Below are 20389 nucleotides of genomic sequence, written 5' to 3'. Positions count from 1 at the left end.
ACGTGCGCATCTTACATTCCTGCAGACGTGTTTAATCCGGTTACAGTTTCACACCAACTACACACTTTACACATCTATCTATCTATCTATCTATCTATCTATCTATCTATCTATCTATCTATCTATCTATCTATCTATCTATCTATCTATCTATCTATCTATCTATCTATCTATCTACATATCTGTGTATCCATCTATTTGTCTGTCTGCATATCTATCTATCTATCTATCTATCTATCTATCTATCTATCTATCTATCTATCTATCTATCTATCTACATATCTACATATCTGTGTATCGATCTATCTGTCTGTCTGCATATCTATCTATCTATCTATCTATCTATCTATCTATCTATCTATCTATCTATCTATCTATCTGTATATCCATCTACCTGCTTCTATCTATCTATCTATCTATCTATCTATCTATCTATCTATCTATCTATCTATCTATCTATCTATCTACATATCTGTGTATCCATCTATTTGTCTGTCTGCATATCTATCTATCTATCTATCTATCTATCTATCTATCTATCTATCTATCTATCTATCTATCTATCTATCTATCTATCTATCTATCTATCTATCTACATATCTGTGTATCCATCTATTTGTCTGTCTGCATATCTATCTATCTATCTATCTATCTATCTATCTATCTATCTATCTATCTATCTATCTATCTATCTATCTATCTATCTATCTACATATCTACATATCTGTGTATCCATCTATCTGTCTGTCTGCATATCTATCTATCTATCTATCTATCTATCTATCTATCTATCTATCTATCTATCTATCTATCTATCTATCTATCTATCTATCTATCTACATATTTGTGTATCTATCTATCTATCTATCTATCTATCTATCTATCTATCTATCTATCTATCTATCTATCTATCTATCTATCTATCTATCTATCTATCTATCTATCTATCTATCTATCTATCTATCTATCTATCTATCTATCTATCTATCTATCTTGTCTGTCTATATGTACAGTGGTGTAAAAAGTGTTTGCCCCTACCTTTTTTGCATGTTTGTCAAACTTTAATGTTTCAGATCATCAAACTAATTTAATATTAGTAAAAGATAACACAAGTAAACACAACATGCAGTTTTTAAATGAAGATTTTTATTATTGAGGGAAAACACAATCCAAAACTCCATGGCCCAGTGTGAAAAAGGTGTTAAATCTGTGGTTTATCACATCAGAGTTAAATTTCTCCAGCCACACCCAGACCTGATTACTGCCTCACCTACTCACAATCAACAAATCTCTTAAATAGGACCTGCCTGACAAAGTAAAGTAGACCAAAAGATCCTCAAAAGCTAGACATCATGCCGAGATCCAAAGAAATTTACAAACAAATGAGAAAGAAAGTAATTGAGATCTATCAGTCTGGAAAAGGTTATAAAGACATTTCTAAAGCTTTAGGACTCCATTGAACCACAGTGAGAAACATTATTCACAAATAACAAAAACATGGAACAGTGGAGAACCTTCCCAGGAGTGGCCGCCGACCAAAATTACCCCAAGAGCACAGCAACGACTCATCCAAGAGGTCACAAAAGACCCTACAACATCATCCAAAGAACTGCAGGCCTCAGTTACAGTCAGTGTTCATGACTCAGCAAAAATGGTCTGCATGGCAAAGTTTCAAGACCAAAACTGCTGCTGAGCAAAAAGAACATAAAGGCTTTTTGCCAGAAAATATCTTAATGATCCCCAAGACTTTTGGGAAAATACTCTGTGGACTGACGAGAAAAAAGTTGAACTGTTTGGAAGGTGTGTGTCCCATTTCATCTGACATAAAGTAACACCGCATTTCAGTAAAAGAACATCATACCCACAGTAAAATATGGTGGTGGTGGTAGTGTGATGGTCTGGGGCGGTTTTGCTGCTTCAGGACCTGGAAGACCTGCTGTGAAAAATGGAACCTTGAATTCTGCTGTTTACCAAAAAATCCTGAAGGAGAATGTCCGGCCGTCTGTTCGTGACTTTAAGCTGAAGTGAACTGCAGCAGAACAATGATCCAAAACACACCAGCAAGTCCACCTCTGAATGGCTGAAGAAAAACAAAATAAAGACTTTGGAGTGACCTAGTCAATGTCCTGATCTGATTCTATTGAGATGCTGTGGCAAGACCTCAAAAAGGCGGTTCGTGCTCGGAAACCCTCCAGTGTGGCTGAATTACAACAATTCTGCATAGATGAGTGGAGCACAATTCCTTCACAGCGCTGTAACACTCATTGGAAGTTATCGCAAATGCTTGATTGCAGTTGTTGCTGCTAAGGGTGGTCCAACCAGTTATTAGGTTTAAACACTTTTTCACACAGGATTTTTGGATTTTGTTTTCCCTCAATAATAAAAAACTTCATTTAAAAACTGCATGTTGTGTTCACTTGTGTTACAAACATGCAAAAAAAAAAAAAAAAGAAATCAGGACTTTTTCACGTGTGTGTGTGTGTGTGTGTGTGTGTGTGTGTGTGTGTGTCTATATATATATATATATATATATATATATATATATATATATATATATATATATATATATATATATATATATATATATATATATATATGCTTGTCTGTCTATTTGACTGGTTGCCTGTATGTCTTTATATTTATAAGTATAATAGGTTTGGTGCTAAAGCATTTATATCATTATATAGATCAGTGGATAAAATGAATACGTGACTTTGCATAATCAACTTTGCATGTTGGGAATGAATTTAGGAGGTGTACGGAGACACATTTTGACTCACTGTTTTGATTTATAAATCTCTCAAGCATGTAATTGTTCTTTCTTCTCTTTAAAAAAAAAAAGTGGGTCTGAACTATTGACCATTTGTGTGTTTGAATTTTCTGTTTTATTTAAAAACATTATACTGTTTTTCATGCCCAGTATTTCAAACTTAGCATCATCAAAATTTTAATTTTTTTTCTCCTTATTGGTTCTCTAAGTCCTCCAACGGAACGTTGCGTCTCAGTTTCTCACGCGGCACCGGCGAGCAAATTCGATGTTTGAAGAGAGCAAGAAGGGCAATTTGGAGCGCGAGTGCATCGAAGAGCTGTGCAGTAAGGAGGAGGCACGGGAAATCTTCGAGAACGTCCCTGAGACGGTAGCTAGCTTTTATTTTTCACTCATCCTGAAGTTTTTCCTTATTGTTATCTATTTTAACTGCCATTAGGAGTCCATTTTAAATAAACTTCAATCCTTAAAGCCTCAATCCTGTTTTCCTGTAATGTATTGACACCTCAACTGTAGCTGTATTCCTAATGTGACCTGTGGTTTAAGACAGGAGAGGATTATAGGCCATCAGCAGTACAATCGTTGAACAAGAGGAAAGATAGATTGCAAGATAGACAGACAAGATGGACGCCTGACCATAAGGTTCATACGTTTGCTGTCACTCTTCTGGGAAGATGTTCCACTAGATTTTGGAGTGTGAGTGTGGACATTTGTGATCATTCAGCCACAGGAGGGTTAGTAAAATCAGGTTTCGATGTAGGTGAGGTGAGGAGGCCTGGGGTGTAGTCAGCTTTTCAGTTCAACTCTATATCAGAAATCTTTTCCAACACATGTGAAGTGTGTGTTCACGGAACTGGCTTTGTCATGCTGGAACAAATTTGGGTCTCCTAGTTTAAGTAAAGGAGAAATGTAATGCTACAGGATCCAAAGACACCCTATACAATAGTGTTCCTCTAACTTTGTGGTAATAGTTTGGGAATGAACCACATTGGTCTGCAAATTTCTGAAGATGGATGGATGGATGGATGGATGGATGGATGGATGGATGGATGGATGGATGGATGGATGGATGGATGGATGGATGGATGGATGGATGGATGGATGGATGGATGGATGGATGGATGGATGGATGGATGGATGGATGGATGGATGGATGGATGGATGGATGGATGGATGGATGGATGGATGGATGGATGGATGGATGGATGGATGGATGGATGGATGGATGGATGGATGGATGGATGGATGGATGGATGGATGGATGGATGGATGGATGGATGGATGGATGGATGGATGGATGGATGGATGGATGGATGGATGGATGGATGGATGGATGGATGGATGGATGGATGGATGGATGGATGGATGGATGGATGGATGGATGGATGGATGGATGGATGGATGGATGGATGGATGGATGGATGGATGGATGGATGGATGGATGGATGGATGGATGGATGGATGGATGGATGGATGGATGGATGGATGGATGGATGGATGGATGGATGGATGGATGGATGGATGGATGGATGGATGGATGGCCTTGATGTCACCCAAATGAGGATGGGTTCCCCTTTTGAGTCTGGTTCCTCTCAAGGTTTCTTCCTCATAACATCTAAGGGAGTTTTTCCTTGCCACAGTCGTCATGGCTGCTCATCAGGGATAAATGCACACCATTCACCTTAACTGTTGATTTCTGTAAAGCTGCTTTGAGACAATGTCTGTTGTGAAAAGCGCTATAGAAATAAACTTGACTTGACTCGTATGGATGGATCATACCCTGGTCATACATGCAATTTATTGATTTTGACAACACTACAGACTCAGGAATGTTTTAGGGTCCACATGCTAGGGATTTTGATACAATTTCACACACATTATAGGCAGAAGAACAGAACACAAGTTATTTACCATCCAATCAAGTTCAGTGCAAAGAGATTTTTAAAAACAGAACCTGGGCACTAAAATGAACGAGCAAGACCTCACAACCTGTCTGTAAACTTTGTATTCCCTATGAAGTCCGTAAACAGGAAGTGATCAGGGAACAGGAAGTGGCAGTGAGTCTTTAGGGGAGAGGTTGGTCTGTTTCTTTAAGCATGAAGCATTTGATACTTCTTAAATACTTCTGCACATCTGCATTGGATGAATAAATAAATACATACATCTCTATCCATCTATCTAATATATATTTGTGTGTATATAGGAATGCATATATTGAAATGTTAAGTTTAAATGTAATAAACATTTCTAACAAAAGCAAAAAAAATAAAAATTCTCATTGTATGTAAACGTTTCCAGGTACAAAACTAGATAATTTTTCATATCCAACATTAACACAATATGATTATGATGTGATTATGATCTGATTTCTGATCCACCGTTCTGTTTATCATAGTGTAAGAACAGCTGTGATTACTAAAAGTTTATAATGACAAAGTATTTGTTTCTGTATTTTTTTTTTTTTTTTTTAGGAATACTTCTTCCCCAAGTATACAAGTAAGTTGTTCCCAGTCAGTAACAAAAAAAAAACAACATTTAGATTAACATAAAAACCTCTAATGACATAGTGAAGTTTCTGGTTGTGGAATTGCAATTTTTGACCATGTCCTACACCGTTAAAGAAGATCTTTATAACTTCTTTATAACTGCACACTATCCGGTGTCACAGATGATAAGAACGATGTTTCCTTAGGAATCTGGTTCTTCTTTTTTAATCATTTTTGGTCATTATTATGGTTATTATGATTATTTTTCTTCACCACCATCACGTCTACCTCATTTATCAGGGGAAAAAAATTTATTGAGATAAAAATAGGCTAAAAGCTTCTCCTGACACAAATTCATGTATTTTACCAACAGCTTTTTTTTTTTTTTCACATTACATTTTTTGGCAATAATTATAGTTTTTTTTTTTTTAAAGGAAAAGTTCTCATTTCTATTTGCTGAATCTGTAGTGTATGTATGATTACAACAATCATTTGTGAACACATTTTTCTGTATTGAGAATAAAAATCTTTATCACTTACTGAAATCACTACTGAAACTCTTTCCACATTCATTAAACTATAAAAGTCCTAAAATATACCGTAATTTCCGGACTATTAAGACCATATATAATTTGAATTTGACAAAGATTTTTATTTTATGTCTACACTGAAACTAATGAACTTTACACAGGCTTTAATGAAAGACAGTGTCTGTTACATGGTGTAACAGGTAAAATATGTTGCGCTTCCTTTAAGAGCAGAGCAGCATTTTGGGAATAGCCTGGCGCCGCATTTTTCCGCTATTACTGCATGTGTGGAGACCGAGGAATATGTCCTTATTATTTTCTGATGCTCATTTCTAAGACTCTTCTAAGACTCATTTCTTTGACTAACCTGTAACACTGTTGCCAAGAAAAATGAAAAAGCACGAGTTTTGGAAACCTGTCTGTGTTTATATGATTTCATTTGTAACTGGAGTTAGCGAGCTCTCCCTTCACCCAGACTCAACACGCTACAACAGCTTGTATCTAAACAGTAGCCGACCAAGAAAGTCATTGTTCACTGTCTTCCTCCTTCGTTTTACAACTATTTCTCTCAGGAGTTTATCTTTTGGCATCGTCGTGCGTAAAAAAAAAAAAAAAGTTTTTTCTCCCGATGCCGTGCAGCTCAGAACACAGCTGAGGTGCGTTTTTCATTGGTCTAATGTTATGGGGTTCAGTTTTTTGGCTTAAAGTTTGTGAAACCGTGAAAAACCCAGGAAAAATTCATAAATAAGCCGCTTCGTTGTTTAAGCTGCGGGGTTCAAAACGTGGGGAAAATTAGCAGCTTATAGTCCGGAAAATACGGTAATCAATGGACTAAAACAGAAAGATGAATAAAAGCAGCATTGGAGGGTTCTTTTATTTCTCTTTGTATGTGTGAACAGGCTTTTTTTAAAAATGTATTTTACCTTTCAAATGTATAAATACAGATTTTGACAGAAACCGCATTAGGACATGTTTTTTATTCTAATTATGTAGAGTATAGTTTTGTGCTATAGAATCATAAAACCTATTTATTTTATAAATGACTGACTGACTGTCTGTCTGGTCAAAAGTATTGGGACACCTGACTTTTCCTGGCTTAGATGGTTCTTCAACCAAACTGTTACCACAAAGTTGGATGCACACAATTGTAAAGGAAGTATTTGGATGCATTAGCATTTTCCCTTTACTTTAACTAGGACACCCAAACCTGTTCCAGCATGTTCCTATATCAGTACCTGATTTCACAAACACCCTTGTGGCTAAATGAGCACAAATCACCACAAGCAAACTAAAATCTAGTGGAACATCTTCCCAGAAGAGTGGAGGTTGTTATAAGAGCAAATGGGGACTGAATGTGGAATGGGAGGTTCAAAAATCTTATGGTCAGGTGTCCAAAGACTTTTGCCCATGTCATGTCTATAGATAGCTCTCTTTATTCTTTGTCTATTATCAAAGCATAAACAGCAATGAATAGCAGTAACCATTAATAAAAAAAATATATATAAATAAGCATTTAACAAATTTCTGACCAATCAGATTCGAGAATGCATCTATGACATCCAAGTTTTGCGTTTCAGAGTGTCGGGTGCTCTATCGTGTTTTCAATCCAGACATGGATCCTGGACTTTTTCTGGAGCTCCGCACCTGCATTGAAGGCTAGTGAGCTGTATTTGAATTTACTACAATCTCAATCTCCTAAAATCACCAACCATGCTTTAGAAAGTAATGGTAGATGAAGTACCTTCTGATGTTCTTTACAGGGATCAATGACCAGTGTTCGCCACTGCCGTGCTATAAGGAGGGATACGAGCGCTGTGTTGATGGTAAGGGTACCTACACTTGTGTGTGCAAACCTGGCTGGAAAGGGCTTCACTGTGAGGAGGGTGAGTACAAATTTCAGGGTTCCTTCTATTAAAAAGTATGGAATTTGATTTGAGTTCTAGATTAGTATTTTGTTTCCATACTATTGCCCAATTAAATTTTCAAAAATATACAATGAAATTTGTAAGAATTTGTAAAAAATATATATTTTTCATAAAACAAAGGCAAACAAATACAGTAATCCAGCTACACTTTTGTTTTCTAAAAGTTCCCCATTCACACTGACATGTCTGAAAACGCTTACCTGTACCCCCACATGAGCAAAACATTAGACGCTTCAACCCGCATCATTTACACCTACCATTTATTCACTTTCTGGCCATAACGTCACAGCATTGACTAAAAAGGTGTCATCGTTTTTGAAAGCCTCTGTTTTTAACAGATCACTCTGGACAGTTTTAGATTTATCTACATTGGAAAGCTTTTTTTTTTTAAAGCTACATTTTCATTGAACGAAAACGCCGTTACAGTGTAGACGGAGAGTCAAAAATATACAGAAAAATGATGCGAAAACATATTGGTGAGGAACTGAACAAAAGGTGTTTTTCCGTGGAGTTAGGCGCAGATTATCAGCGGTGCCAATATTTTGGCACTAGACTGGATTTTAACAGCTGTGATTGTTTTTTACGTTGTGAGGTAGCAGTTGCCATGACAGTAAAGCGCCCTCAACTGTGTGACTAAACAGATTAAAAAAATCTAAGATTCCGACTCTGACAAACATCAGAGATTGTAAGGTATATAGTATTGGTATAGATGGGATTTAAATTCATTATTTTAGATGTTAAATATGGTATTAAAAATCTTGAGGGAAAAATATTTTTTGAGTCTGAGGGGAATCTGCATTTTTAAATCTGAGGGGAATCTGCACTTTTGAGTCTGAGGGGAATCTGCACTTTTGAGTCTGAGGGGAATCTGCACTTTTGAGTCTGAGGGGAATCTGCACTTTTAAATCTGAGGGGAATCTGCATTTTTAAATCTGAGGGGAATCTGCATTTTTGAGTCTGAGGGGAATCTGCACTTTTAAATCTGAGGGGAATCTGCATTTTTGAGTCTGAGTGTCTAGGATTTCTAGTGTTAAAATGTGAGTCCGAGGGGAATCTGCATTTTTGAGTGAGAGTGTCTAGGATTTTTAGTGTTAAAATGTGTAGGAACCCTGAGAACACCAGATAAATACATCCAGAAAGGAGAATTAAAGAGAATCATTGGTGATTGTCGATACAAGTTACTAGATGGTCTTGAATGTTTTAGTTTTTTAGAAAAAAGTATTGACACTCTTTTTTTTTTTTTGACAGACATTGATGAGTGTAAGGACCCAGAGTTCCTTGCTGGTTGTAAGCAGGGCTGCCAGAACACACCTGGGAGCTTCAACTGCTTTTGTTATAGTGGCTACTACCAGCATGATGTGATCCACTGTATAGGTGAGCGCTCGAGTGTAAGCTCATACTTGTATTTTTTTCAGTATATTTTAAACACATACTATGTATTTATTTAACCTCAACGTATCATAGTGGTCCCTAATCACCAGGTCTCAACCCAGTATTAGGCTATAAAAGAGTTGGTACTGGGTTGCAGGAACGTTCTGGAGACATGTCTATAGATATAACCCTGTATGATTTTATTGTGAGTTTTACAAGGGACATTTTACATACAGCAGCAGGATCAGCTATTTATTAACATGATCGTTAAACAAATATACCTCGATACATTCAACACAAGACTTCCTGTTGCAACTAAAATTCCTAGAAATGAAATCCCTTTATGCACAATTGCACTTTTTGACCATATAGTACACGGTTATTGAAGGAATTTATTTAAAATCGCACTATTCGGTGTCAGCTGAGGAAGGGATTAATCACAAGCTTGTCATGAGTTAACTCGTGATTCATCGCAACTTAATCGTAAATTTTTTTTCTGTTCTAAATGTACCTTCAGTTAATATTTTTTTAAAGTTTTTAATAATATCACCATAGAACCATCCCCAGCCACTCTCAGTGCCGGTCCCAAGCCCGGATAAATTGGGGAGGGTTGCGTTAGGAAGGGCATCCAGCGTAAAACATGTGCCAAATCAAAAACGTGCGGAGGATCCGCTGTGGCGACCCCTAACGGGAGAAGCCGAAAAGACAGTTTAATAATATCACCATAGACATGGACAAATATGGCTGCTTTATGCAAATGTGTGTTTATTATTAGTAAAATCATACTCAATATAGAGCATGAAGACAAGAAATGATTGTAAATGTTTTAAAGTAATTATGGTGTTTTAAATCAAGACACCAAATCACATCATCAAGACACCAAACGGAACTTTTGCTATGTTTCCACACGGATGGTTTTAATTGCCGGATGTGTGCAAAATGGCGGATTTCGGTGCTTGAATTGAGACTTGGTGCATCAATTAAACAAATGTTTATTTATGAAAATAATGATTAGTTATATTGTTTTCATTTTCAAATCTGTTTATTTTTGTATTTTTCCACTTATTATTTATTTAATACAAACCAATAGACGCTTAAAAAAAACACACATTTTAAACTTTTATAAGCTCATATCCAGATGTGTTTAATAAAGGCTACATTCGAGAAGAGCCTGAGGTTCCCGAAAGCTTTACAGCACAAAGGTCATTGGTAAATGGTAGAGTAAAGGTCACATTGAACTGTTTCACTTTTCTCCCCTCTCCACTCTCTCTTCTCCTTTCTCCCCTCCCCCCCACTCTCCCTTCTTCTTTCTCTTCCTCTTTCTCCATCACTCTCTCCCCATCTACCCCTCTCTTTCCCTCTTTTCATGACCCCCCCACCTTGTAAAATGATCTGAACTTTTTAGTGCTTTCTGGAAGCTTTTGGGAATCTGGGCTTCAGATGTTTAATTTATTTATTTATTTTTAGAAGGATTCATTACGACAAGCTTGAATAAGTCCGAATCAGTTGGATCAGATTTCTTTTTTCAATCCAATACTAAAAGTTGCAATAATAAATGTGTTTTTAAAAACAAACAAATTTCACTGCAGAAATCCATTAAAAAAACACATTTCGAGGCACCAACTCTGTCCAGATTCCGATCCAGTTGTCTTCTCTCTCACTCTCAGCTCTCAGCCAGCTGGGAATGAGTTTCAGCAGCTGTTATGAGAATGCTGGGATCTTTCCTGTAACAGCAAAACACTATTCCGACCAGGCTGTGTGACAGCGTGCACACACACACACACACACACACACACACACACACACACACACACTCTCAAACACACCGTGAAATCCAAGGAAAAGAAAACATCGAAATCAATCACACATGCAAATGTCGACCCCCCCAGCCAGAATGTAAGCAAACACACACACACACACACACACACACACACACAGTGTGGGTGTTTTGTTCTCACTGGGTATAGATCTTATTTAGAAGCAGATCTTTATCTATATTGCATAACAACATTTGCACAATAGTGACCTCTATTTAGCCAGGCACCTCTTCAGTGTAACAGTAAACACACAGCATGTCTGCTGGACATTAACGGATCCTGTTTACAACCCGAACGCGACATGGTAATGTTGTTGGTTGTTGCGAGAATGAATGGGTTGAACGTGTAACATACCATTACAAAAAATGGGCCACAATGTCTGAAAGACTTTTAAACATTTCCATCTCTCCAGATATTAATGAGTGTAGGCTTCACCCTAACCAGTGTCAAGAACCTTCCAGATGTGTCAACAGTCCAGGCTCTTACAAATGCGAGTGCCCTACAGGATACGTGTACAACTCGACAAGCCATGAGTGCAAGGGTAAGAGACTATTTGGCTCTCTCTCTTACACACACACACACACACACACACACACACACACACACACACACACACACACAGACCAAATACTACTGGTACTTAATCTCAAATGATGGTGTATTCAAGGTGAAAACATTATGATTTATTGAGATCACCTCTAGCTTTTTGATGTTACAAACGAGATCTAGTGAGATCTAGTGGGTCGAAAAAGATCTATATCATGTCATCAATATGGATAAAAACAAGTAGAATTGGTTGATCACGATGGCTGAGACTTTAACGTTACACCATCAAGTGATGCATGTAAGCAATTGCTTATGCTTGTAGATTTGCAGTAAGCCACACTGTATCCAAACCACATCGATAAATCTAAGTTATATATGTTACACTTTATTATTATTGTTATTATTATAATGCCCAAGATATTAACTTTATATAAGTCTCTTATATAATACGATATTTATATCATCTATATCGTAGACCAGCTGTTTAACACTCAGTGGACGTTATATAGTTTGATAGGGACCGGCTGTGGCACACTGAGGTGCATGGTGCCAAACATTGTTCATGCCCGGAAGTATGGTCGATGTAAAAAAAAAAAGAAAAAGAAAAAAAAGAAAAAGTGGTGTTTTATTTTCGATAGTAATACAAAGCAAAATCTTCCCCTGTGCAAACAACCAGCCCCATTCCCTTATTCTTTCATTCTCTTATCTTGTAGCCTTCTTCTCATGCAGGAGGAATGACCCAACCAGCCTAGTGGTGGAGCTCTAGCACACCATTTTACATTTCAGTTCCAGTTTGGAGAACTATGAGCTCTAAACACATGACTTTGGATTAGCTAATTTAGGGCCAGTTTTCAATGCAGACAATTTAGCTCCGCCCCCTCTTTAAACAGCTTTTCATAATGTGTTTATATTCTATTTGCTACTACTGTAATACTATTTTTCTTGTCACAAAATCATTCTTAGATAGCCTTCATGTGGCTAAGTACTACGTAAATACTAAGATCTATGAATAATATGGCCGTCACTGTGACTCATGATTTTGTTAGACAAAAAGTAGACTAAGCACACACCGTTCAGTGTTATAAAGTAAATCATTTATGTTCATTAAAAAGAAATCAGCCTCAGGTTTCATTTTCTATTTATTAATCGGACAAAAATAATATATTTTTAATTAAATTGTTTGCTAATTATATCCAATGCGACTTTAAATAATAGCACTTGTACCGTTTTCACATCATGAGGATTATACCGTTTTTACTCACAGTGCTGATGTTTCACCTTCATCCGTGACACAATTTTTACATGCTCGTGCATCACTGTGTTACTTCCATCCCACACAAACTCCGCTTTGCAGAACTTCCAGGTACAGTTTTCTTTGTTGCGTTTAATATAAAATGCTCCCATGCTTTGGATGACTTGGGATGCACTCATTTTTCTGCTATGTTCCACTAGATTTTGGAATGTGGTTCTGGAGGTTTGTGCTCATTCAACCACAAGGGTTTTAGTAAAATCAGGTACTGATGGAGGTAAGGTGAGGAGGCCTGGGGTGCAGTCAGCGTTCACATTCATCCCAAAGGTGTTCAATAGGGCCTAGGTCAGAGCTTTATAGCAGAAGATCTTCTACTCCAACCCATGTAAAGCGTATCTACATGTATCTGGGTTTGTGCACAGGGAACAGGTTGTGGTCTCCTAGTTTAAGTGTAGGAACAATTTCATGCAATAACAGTTTTAGTCCATACAGTGTATATTAAAACAGATGCTTGCAGGTTTTACACCAACCTTTACTCACATATGACTTATTTTCAGTGTAATTGTCCCATAAAAACACAGCTGAGGATTGTGTGTGTATTTTTGTGTGTTTTGGCAGACATGGACGAGTGTGAGCAGGACTTGTGTAAGGGTGAGTGTGTAAACACAGTGGGCAACTACTCTTGTTACTGTGATGGACGCAAGAGGCTAAAGCTGGCAGAGGACGGGCACTCGTGTGAGAAAATCCCTAAATGTGTCCGGCTCTACGACCACAAGTACGGGGAGATCCTCTACCTGGGAGAGCAGTTTACAGGCCTGGCCATGATATACCTGCACTTTCGCTTACAAGAGAATAGAAAGTGAGGGACGTCTTGGCTGTAGAAGGGCACCAAGATTTAAATGATTTTTATTAATGTATACCTTTTTTTTTTTTTTATAACGCTTTGAATTTACTTTGTCAACAGGTTCGCAGCCGAGTTCGACTTCCGTACTTTCGATCCGGAGGGTGTGATGTTGTACGCCGAATCGTTGGAGGACTCATGGTTCTTGTTGGGATTGAGGAACGGCCGCATTGAAGTTCAGTTCAAGAACCGGAACACTGTTAAGGTCACCAGTGGAGGCAAAGCCATCAATGATGGCCAGTGGCACGTGGTGAGTGTTGATCTACTGTTTAAGTAATGTTTTGGTGGTGTTCCAGCGGTAAGTGATTCATTTATTTCCCAAAAATGAATATTAATAAAATAAAACCCAAATGCAAAATACATTCATCCAGAATCCAGACACTCATTATTGAAAAATAACATCTGTTATTTCTGCTAAAGGAGGCTCTACTAAATATTGATTTTTCTGTTGGGGTGCCCAAATTTATGCACCTGTCTAATTTTGTTGCATATTGCGCATTTTGTTAGTCCAATAAACCTCATTTAATTACTGAAAAATTACTGTGTCCTTCAGTTATTTGATAGATCAAAATGAAATTGCTGATCCAAAAACCCAAATATTTATTAATGAAAATCATGGACATTGTCAGGGGTGCCTAAACTTTTGCATACAACTGTAAATACAGTACTTGTTAAAGTTTTAGGCAGGTGTGAAAAGCTAAAAAGTAAGAATGCTTTCAAAAAATAATAATTTACCAATGAGCAAAAAGGAAAGCAAAATCAACAGAAGAGAAATCCAAATCAGATCAATATTTGGTGTGAACACCAAAGTAGGTTATTCCAAACAGGTTGAAGATCTGAAAACCTCTGTGGATGTAAGCTGCCTCAATTCTCTTCATGTAATGACTCAATGATGATGATAATCAGGACTCTATGGGGGCCCAAAATTATTACTTCCAGGATTCCTTATTGTTCTCGACACCGAAGATAATTCTTAAAGACATTGGCTGTATCTTTGAGGTCATTGTACTGTTGCAGAATAAATTGAAGGCCAATCAGATGCCTCCCTGATGGATAAGTATCTGCCTGTATTTCTCAGTATTGAAGACAACATTAATCCTAACCAAATCCCTATTTGCAGAAATGCAACCCCCAAATTTGCAGGAAACCTCCACCATGCTTCAATGTTGCAGACACTTGTTATTGTACCGCTTTTCCATCTTTAGAAAAAAAAAATCAATCCAAATCGCCTTCATTTTTCTGAACCCTAGTTCGTGTGTTTTTTTGCATAGTTGTCGCTTAGCCTTGTTTCCACGTCAGAGGTATGGTTTTTGGCTGCAATTGTTTCATAAACACCACTTCTAACCAGACTTCTCCAGACTGAAAATAAGTGTACTTCAACTGGTTTCCCGCAATTCTTTACTAATGGCACTGCTGGACATCATCTGATGTTGAAGTGATGTCTTTCATCTGTCTCAATAACCTCAATAATCTGCCGATCACCTACAGTCCTCAACGTTCCTTTTTTGAGCTCCTTCAAAATAGCTTGAGCAGCACATCTTGAAACCCCAGTCTGGTTTGAAATCTGTGCCTGGGACAGAGCTTGCAGATGCAGTATTACTACCTTGTGTGTTGTTGCTTTCCTCAGTCTTGCGATGGTATATGACCTGTGACATGAAGCCGTCTTCTACATCTTAACCTAAGAAACAGAGTTTGGCTGTTCCTCACCCAGTTTGAAGCTCCTGCACAGCTGTTTCTGTTTTAGTTAATGCCCATGTTTCAACCTACATATGAAAGTGATGATCATTAGCACCTGCTTGCTGTAATTAGGTAATCATACACCTGACTGATCATACAAAATGCTTGACTTTGTGGGTGGTCACACCAAATATTAATTTGATTTGAATTTCATTTCATTTACTTTTTTTTTTTTAACAAGCATTTTTTTCACAACTGCCTAAAACTTTTATCTACAAGGGCAAATGGTTAAGATGTTGGGTTTCTGATCTAATGGTTGTGAGTTCAAATCCCACCATCACTCAGCTACTGATGGGCCCTTAAACAAGGCCCTTATTCATACAACGGAGCAGTTGAGGGTTGAGTTGCTCTGGAAAAGGGCTTCTGCCAAATGTCATAATGAAATGATATAATATATCGGTCTGATGTGTTTTCGATCTGAAAAGGAGAACATGTGTGGTCTTGTTGGAAAACATAACATGAAAGTGAAAGTTTCTGCAGTTCTCCTTGCTTTAAGCACTTGACTTGGCTCGTTTTGATTCTTAGGAAACAAAACTGAAACTTTGGAAGAAAAAGAAAAAAAAACTATTGTTCTAATACATTTTCAAGATTAATGGGAATAGATACAGATGTGATTAATCTGATTTGGGGAAATCAGTAGCTGCAATTATTTTCAGCACCCACTGTTTTAAGGATGTTAAAAGTTTGTTTATATTGCATATTAAGTACTAATTAAAACAGAGTATTCATGACCAAGTATCATTTCAAGAAACCCAAAAAGAAAATAACAAATGTAATATCCTTTAGCATTTTTTTTTTATTGTTTTAATGATTTATAATCACACTCTTGTCACCCAGATGAGGGTGGGTTTTTCTTTTGATTCTGGTTCTTCTCAAGGTTTCTTCCTCATACCATCAAAGGGAGTTTTTGTTTGCTGCAGCCTCGTGGAAATGTGGAAATATAAACATAATGAACTTATTTCGATTTTTGTTCTATAATTCTTACATTCTATAAAGCTGCTTTGAGACAATGTCCATTGTAAATGGCGCTATAGATATAAACTTGAATTGAAAGGAAATTAAAAGCCAAAGAAGAAAAGTGAGTTTTTAACAAAGATGAAAAGTAGCCAGATTTGAGACTGAACTTATATTAAAAGGCTAATTTTTTTACATCTTAGTAGCAGCCACAGCAAAAGCTCGATAAATGTAGTTTTTGTACTTAGTACTTGGTACAAGTAAAAGAAGCGAATAGGTGATGAAGAATAAAGCTGTAATAAATCTACGAGGTTTTTGGGAGCTGAAATAATGAAAGCTTTTTAGACAAACATTATTATTTACTATTAAGTGCAGCGAAGCCAAAACAGAGGTTATTGGTTCTCACCTATATTGGTTATTGTACATTTCACCACTGTGTTTTTGGGAACAGATATCAGTGGAGGAGCTGGACAACAGCATCAGTGTGAAGATCAGTAGGGAGGCCGTAATGAGTATTAATAACCCTGGCAACCTGTTCATTCCTGTCAATGGCAAACTGGAGGCCAAGATTTACATCGCTGGCTTGCCGAATCGCATCCGCAGCGATATTAAACAAGTATGTCTTTCACTAATATACATGCAAACACTGTGTAGTACACTATAGTATGTAAACTGTACCGAACACTACATTGAGTTTTAATGGTAGGTATTCATGCAAGCATGCTGGGAATTGAATACATTTAGGCAGGGTTTACAATGTTTAGTTAACATGTGAAGCATTTTATGTAAACTTTGTTTAGCATCCATATAAATGTTTTCTTTTTTCAAGTAGCTCTTGAACATCTGGTTTGTATATGTGTGTGTGTGTGTGTGTGTGTGTGTGTGTGTGTGTGTGTGTGTGTGTGTGTGTGTGTGTGTGTGTGTGTGTGTGTGTGTGTGTGTGTGTGTGTGTGTGTGTGCATGCGTGCGTGTGTGTGTGTGTGTGTTAGATCAACCCCAGATTAGATGGCTGCATCCGGGGCTGGAACCTGATGGACCAGGGGACTTCTAAAGTCAAGGAGTACATTCAGGGGAAAGAGAGCAAGCATTGCTTTGTGTTTGTGGAGAAGGGATCCTACTTCAGTGGTGCTGGAATGGCCCAGTTTAACATTGACTACAGTGAGTCCCACAGTGCTAAAATGTGTGAAGGTTACTAGGCTACATCTGTTGGTTCCCCGTGATTTAGAAGCAGATACTGATACTGTGAAACCAGAAGCTATAGTCATAGGTCATGGTGCAATCTTAGATACTGGTTTGCCCATTCATATACATGTGTGTCTCTATAGGTGTGCTAATTCTACGTGAAGCTAAGAAACTAGCACATGCTTCAGTAGCCTTTAGATTATAGTGATAGAGAGAGAGAGAGAGAGAGAGAGAGAGAGAGAGAGAGAGAGAGATAATCCAGTCCTCTCCAATAAATAAAAAAATAAAATAAAAAAAATACAACAATAAATACAAATAAATAAAAACCTCAGCCTTTCCAAAGTTATAGAAAGTTTTCTGCCCTGTTCTTTTAAACCTGTGAAAGTTCTTACAAGGAAAATAAATTGAACCTTTATTTAATTTGACACACACACTAGGGTTTAAAAGTCAGACTACATTGAAAAACTGATTCTTTTTATTTTCAACACTGGAAATAAATAGAATGCAAAATGTGGCACAATTACAAGGCCACTGTTTAAAGGGTAGGCATATTTGTAAAATGACTGTTTTCCAGTGTCAGTCTTATTTTTACTGCAGCTATTTTTCCTCTCAAATTTTTCAGTTACAACTTACATTTCAGAAAAACTATGAGACGTCTCTGGACTATCATTAATACCAGTTCTTCTACACTGACTTAGGCTAAGTACACCATGCAAACCATGCCCTTTTTAAAGTAGAGCTACAGTAGGCAAAATATGACTCTAGTAAAAGTGCTCCCTTTAAACTTGAGAAAAAGTACATAAGAATTTGCCTTAAAGTGCACTTGAGTATCCAAAGTACTATGATTTTTATTATGACTATAATGTTCCTATTTTAAGACTTTTGCTTAATCAACTCAGTTTATGTGAAAATACTGTTACTCTTAGCACACTTATCTATTAATAGAATAATTATATAAATGATTATTGATATTAATAAGTGAAACACTGAGTGATCTCTATTAAAAAGATCATGAACCCAAAACCTTCTCTTTATCTACTTAATAAAAATAAAAATCAGTAAATAAGGTCACGTGTGTTGTGGCGAGTTCGAGTCAGGAGTTTCCTCCATCGTTTGTTCCTCTCTAAATGTTCAGTAGATCAGTAGATACACCCAGCGCCAATCAAAACCAGTTCAAAACGGAGCGCTCGCTCGACCCTGATTGGTGGTTCGCTGCGTGTTTGAACAGTTACGTTTTTATCCTCATAAATAAAAAGGAACGACTGGTTTCGTGTAATGTAGTGAAGTTAAAGTCTCCCCAAATGGATATACTTTAGTAAAATACAGAAACGTGAAAAAATCTACTTAACGATTTACATTTACTTACAGTTACTATCCACCACTGCTTGAGAAGATAAAAGGAAACTCCTGCAAAAGAAGGTTTTGTGCTCATGATATTTTTAAATAAATATCAGTGTTTGATTCATTTTATTAATAGATTGTTACATGCACTTGAATGCAATTTCTTGTGAACGTTTTAAGGAAGCACTTTTACTGGAGTAATATTTGATCTCTATTTAACTGTATCTCTATTTTAACTCAAGTACATGATTTGTGTACTTCATCCACCACTGAAAATATCTACTGTTCTATTACATCCACTCAGTTTGTGTTGTGTGTTTGCCTTCTAGATGTTGACGGTCAGTGGAGAGTCGATGTGGTGATGAGCATCCGCCCATCCAGTTCCACCGGCGTTCTCTTTGCCCTCGTAAACAATGACACCGTCCCCCTTACGGTCTCGGTGTTATCTCAGGGACCGACCGAGGCGGTAAAACATCTTCTTAGGGACCGTTCCATTATCCTAAATGATGCGGTTCTTTTCCTAGTTACAGAGTTAAACACCTCAACACACGCACCCTCCTTTACATTTCACTTCTCTCACACAGTACCTGCAGGTGTTTTTGGGCAACATTCCTGTTGCAAGGCTCGAGTCGTTGATGCTGTGCTACCCAGAACACTTAGAAGTGAAGCTACACGTGTCGGCTCATGAGCTCCAGATCTCCGCCAACTCATCAGTGGTGTCCTACACCGACAAAGAAATCCTCAAACAGGCTCTAGCCAAACTCAATGGCACCATGCAGCAGCCCGTCCTTACTTATATTGGAGGACTGCCAGGTATCGTCTACAATCGTATTCTCATTATACTTGCTTTGATCCTGAGTAACTTGGTTATATAATATATATGATGTAATATGAGTTGCACCAGTCAAGCATAACTTTCTGACCACTGACAGGTGAAGTGAAGAACACTGATTATCTCTTCATCATTAGGCAGCAAGTGACCATTTTGTCCTAAAAGTTGACGTGTTAGAAGCAGGAAAGAATGGGCGAGCGTAAAAATTTGACAAGGGTCAAATTGTGACGTCTAGACAACTGGGTCAGAGCATCTCCAAAACTGCAGCTCTTGTGGGATGTTCCTGGTCTGCAGTGGTCAGTATTTATCAAAAGTGCTCCAAGGAAGGAAGAGTGGTGAACCGACGACAGGGTCACAAGCGACCGAGGCTCATCGATGCATGTGGGGAGCAAAGGCTGGTCCTTGTGGTCCGATCCAACAGACGCGTTACTGTAGCTGTTCTTGCTGAAAAAGTTAATGCTGTAAAATGATCAACAGGTCACGACTGTTTTGGCAGCAAAAGGGGGACCAACACAATATTAGGCAGGGGTTATAATGTTATGCCTGACTGATGTATAAGCAATACAGTATATTCTTGTATGCAGTAGAAAATTTATTATATTCTGGATTGAATTGATCGACCTCAAAAATGAATGGCTGGATTGCTTTCTTCAGATTTTCCTCCAGCACAGTTAATGCTCATTGCCTTGCTGATCTTTATAATGATCCACATTTTTTAAATAAAAGCTATATAGAATATCACTGGCATTGCTAT

At 37.5% G+C, this 20389-nt stretch overlaps 1 protein-coding gene across 2 annotated transcripts in view; it reads left to right on the top strand.

Annotated features, from left to right (window-relative positions):
• Positions 1–20389, top strand: part of pros1 (protein S) — a 28553-nt gene that overhangs the window by 789 nt on the left and 7375 nt on the right. Inside the window, exons 2-13 of one of the 2 annotated variants that reach the window (XM_083522344.1) lie at positions 2980–3137; positions 5239–5263; positions 7358–7435; positions 7541–7663; positions 8954–9079; positions 11306–11434; positions 13307–13547; positions 13653–13839; positions 16732–16896; positions 17270–17438; positions 19133–19269; positions 19388–19616. In XM_083522344.1, coding sequence (XP_083378470.1) covers positions 2980–3137; positions 5239–5263; positions 7358–7435; positions 7541–7663; positions 8954–9079; positions 11306–11434; positions 13307–13547; positions 13653–13839; positions 16732–16896; positions 17270–17438; positions 19133–19269; positions 19388–19616 — 1767 coding nt within the window. Of the gene's footprint in view, positions 1–2979; positions 3138–5238; positions 5264–7323; positions 7436–7540; positions 7664–8953; positions 9080–11305; positions 11435–13306; positions 13548–13652; positions 13840–16731; positions 16897–17269; positions 17439–19132; positions 19270–19387; positions 19617–20389 lie in introns of both variants that reach the window. The other variant, XM_083522343.1, reaches the window with a different exon arrangement.

This window comes from Silurus aristotelis (assembly GCF_946808225.1).
Source record: "Silurus aristotelis genome assembly, chromosome: 20".
NCBI classification, from domain to species: Eukaryota; Metazoa; Chordata; class Actinopteri; order Siluriformes; family Siluridae; genus Silurus; species Silurus aristotelis.
This window is presented reverse-complemented; position numbering and strand designations above follow the sequence as displayed.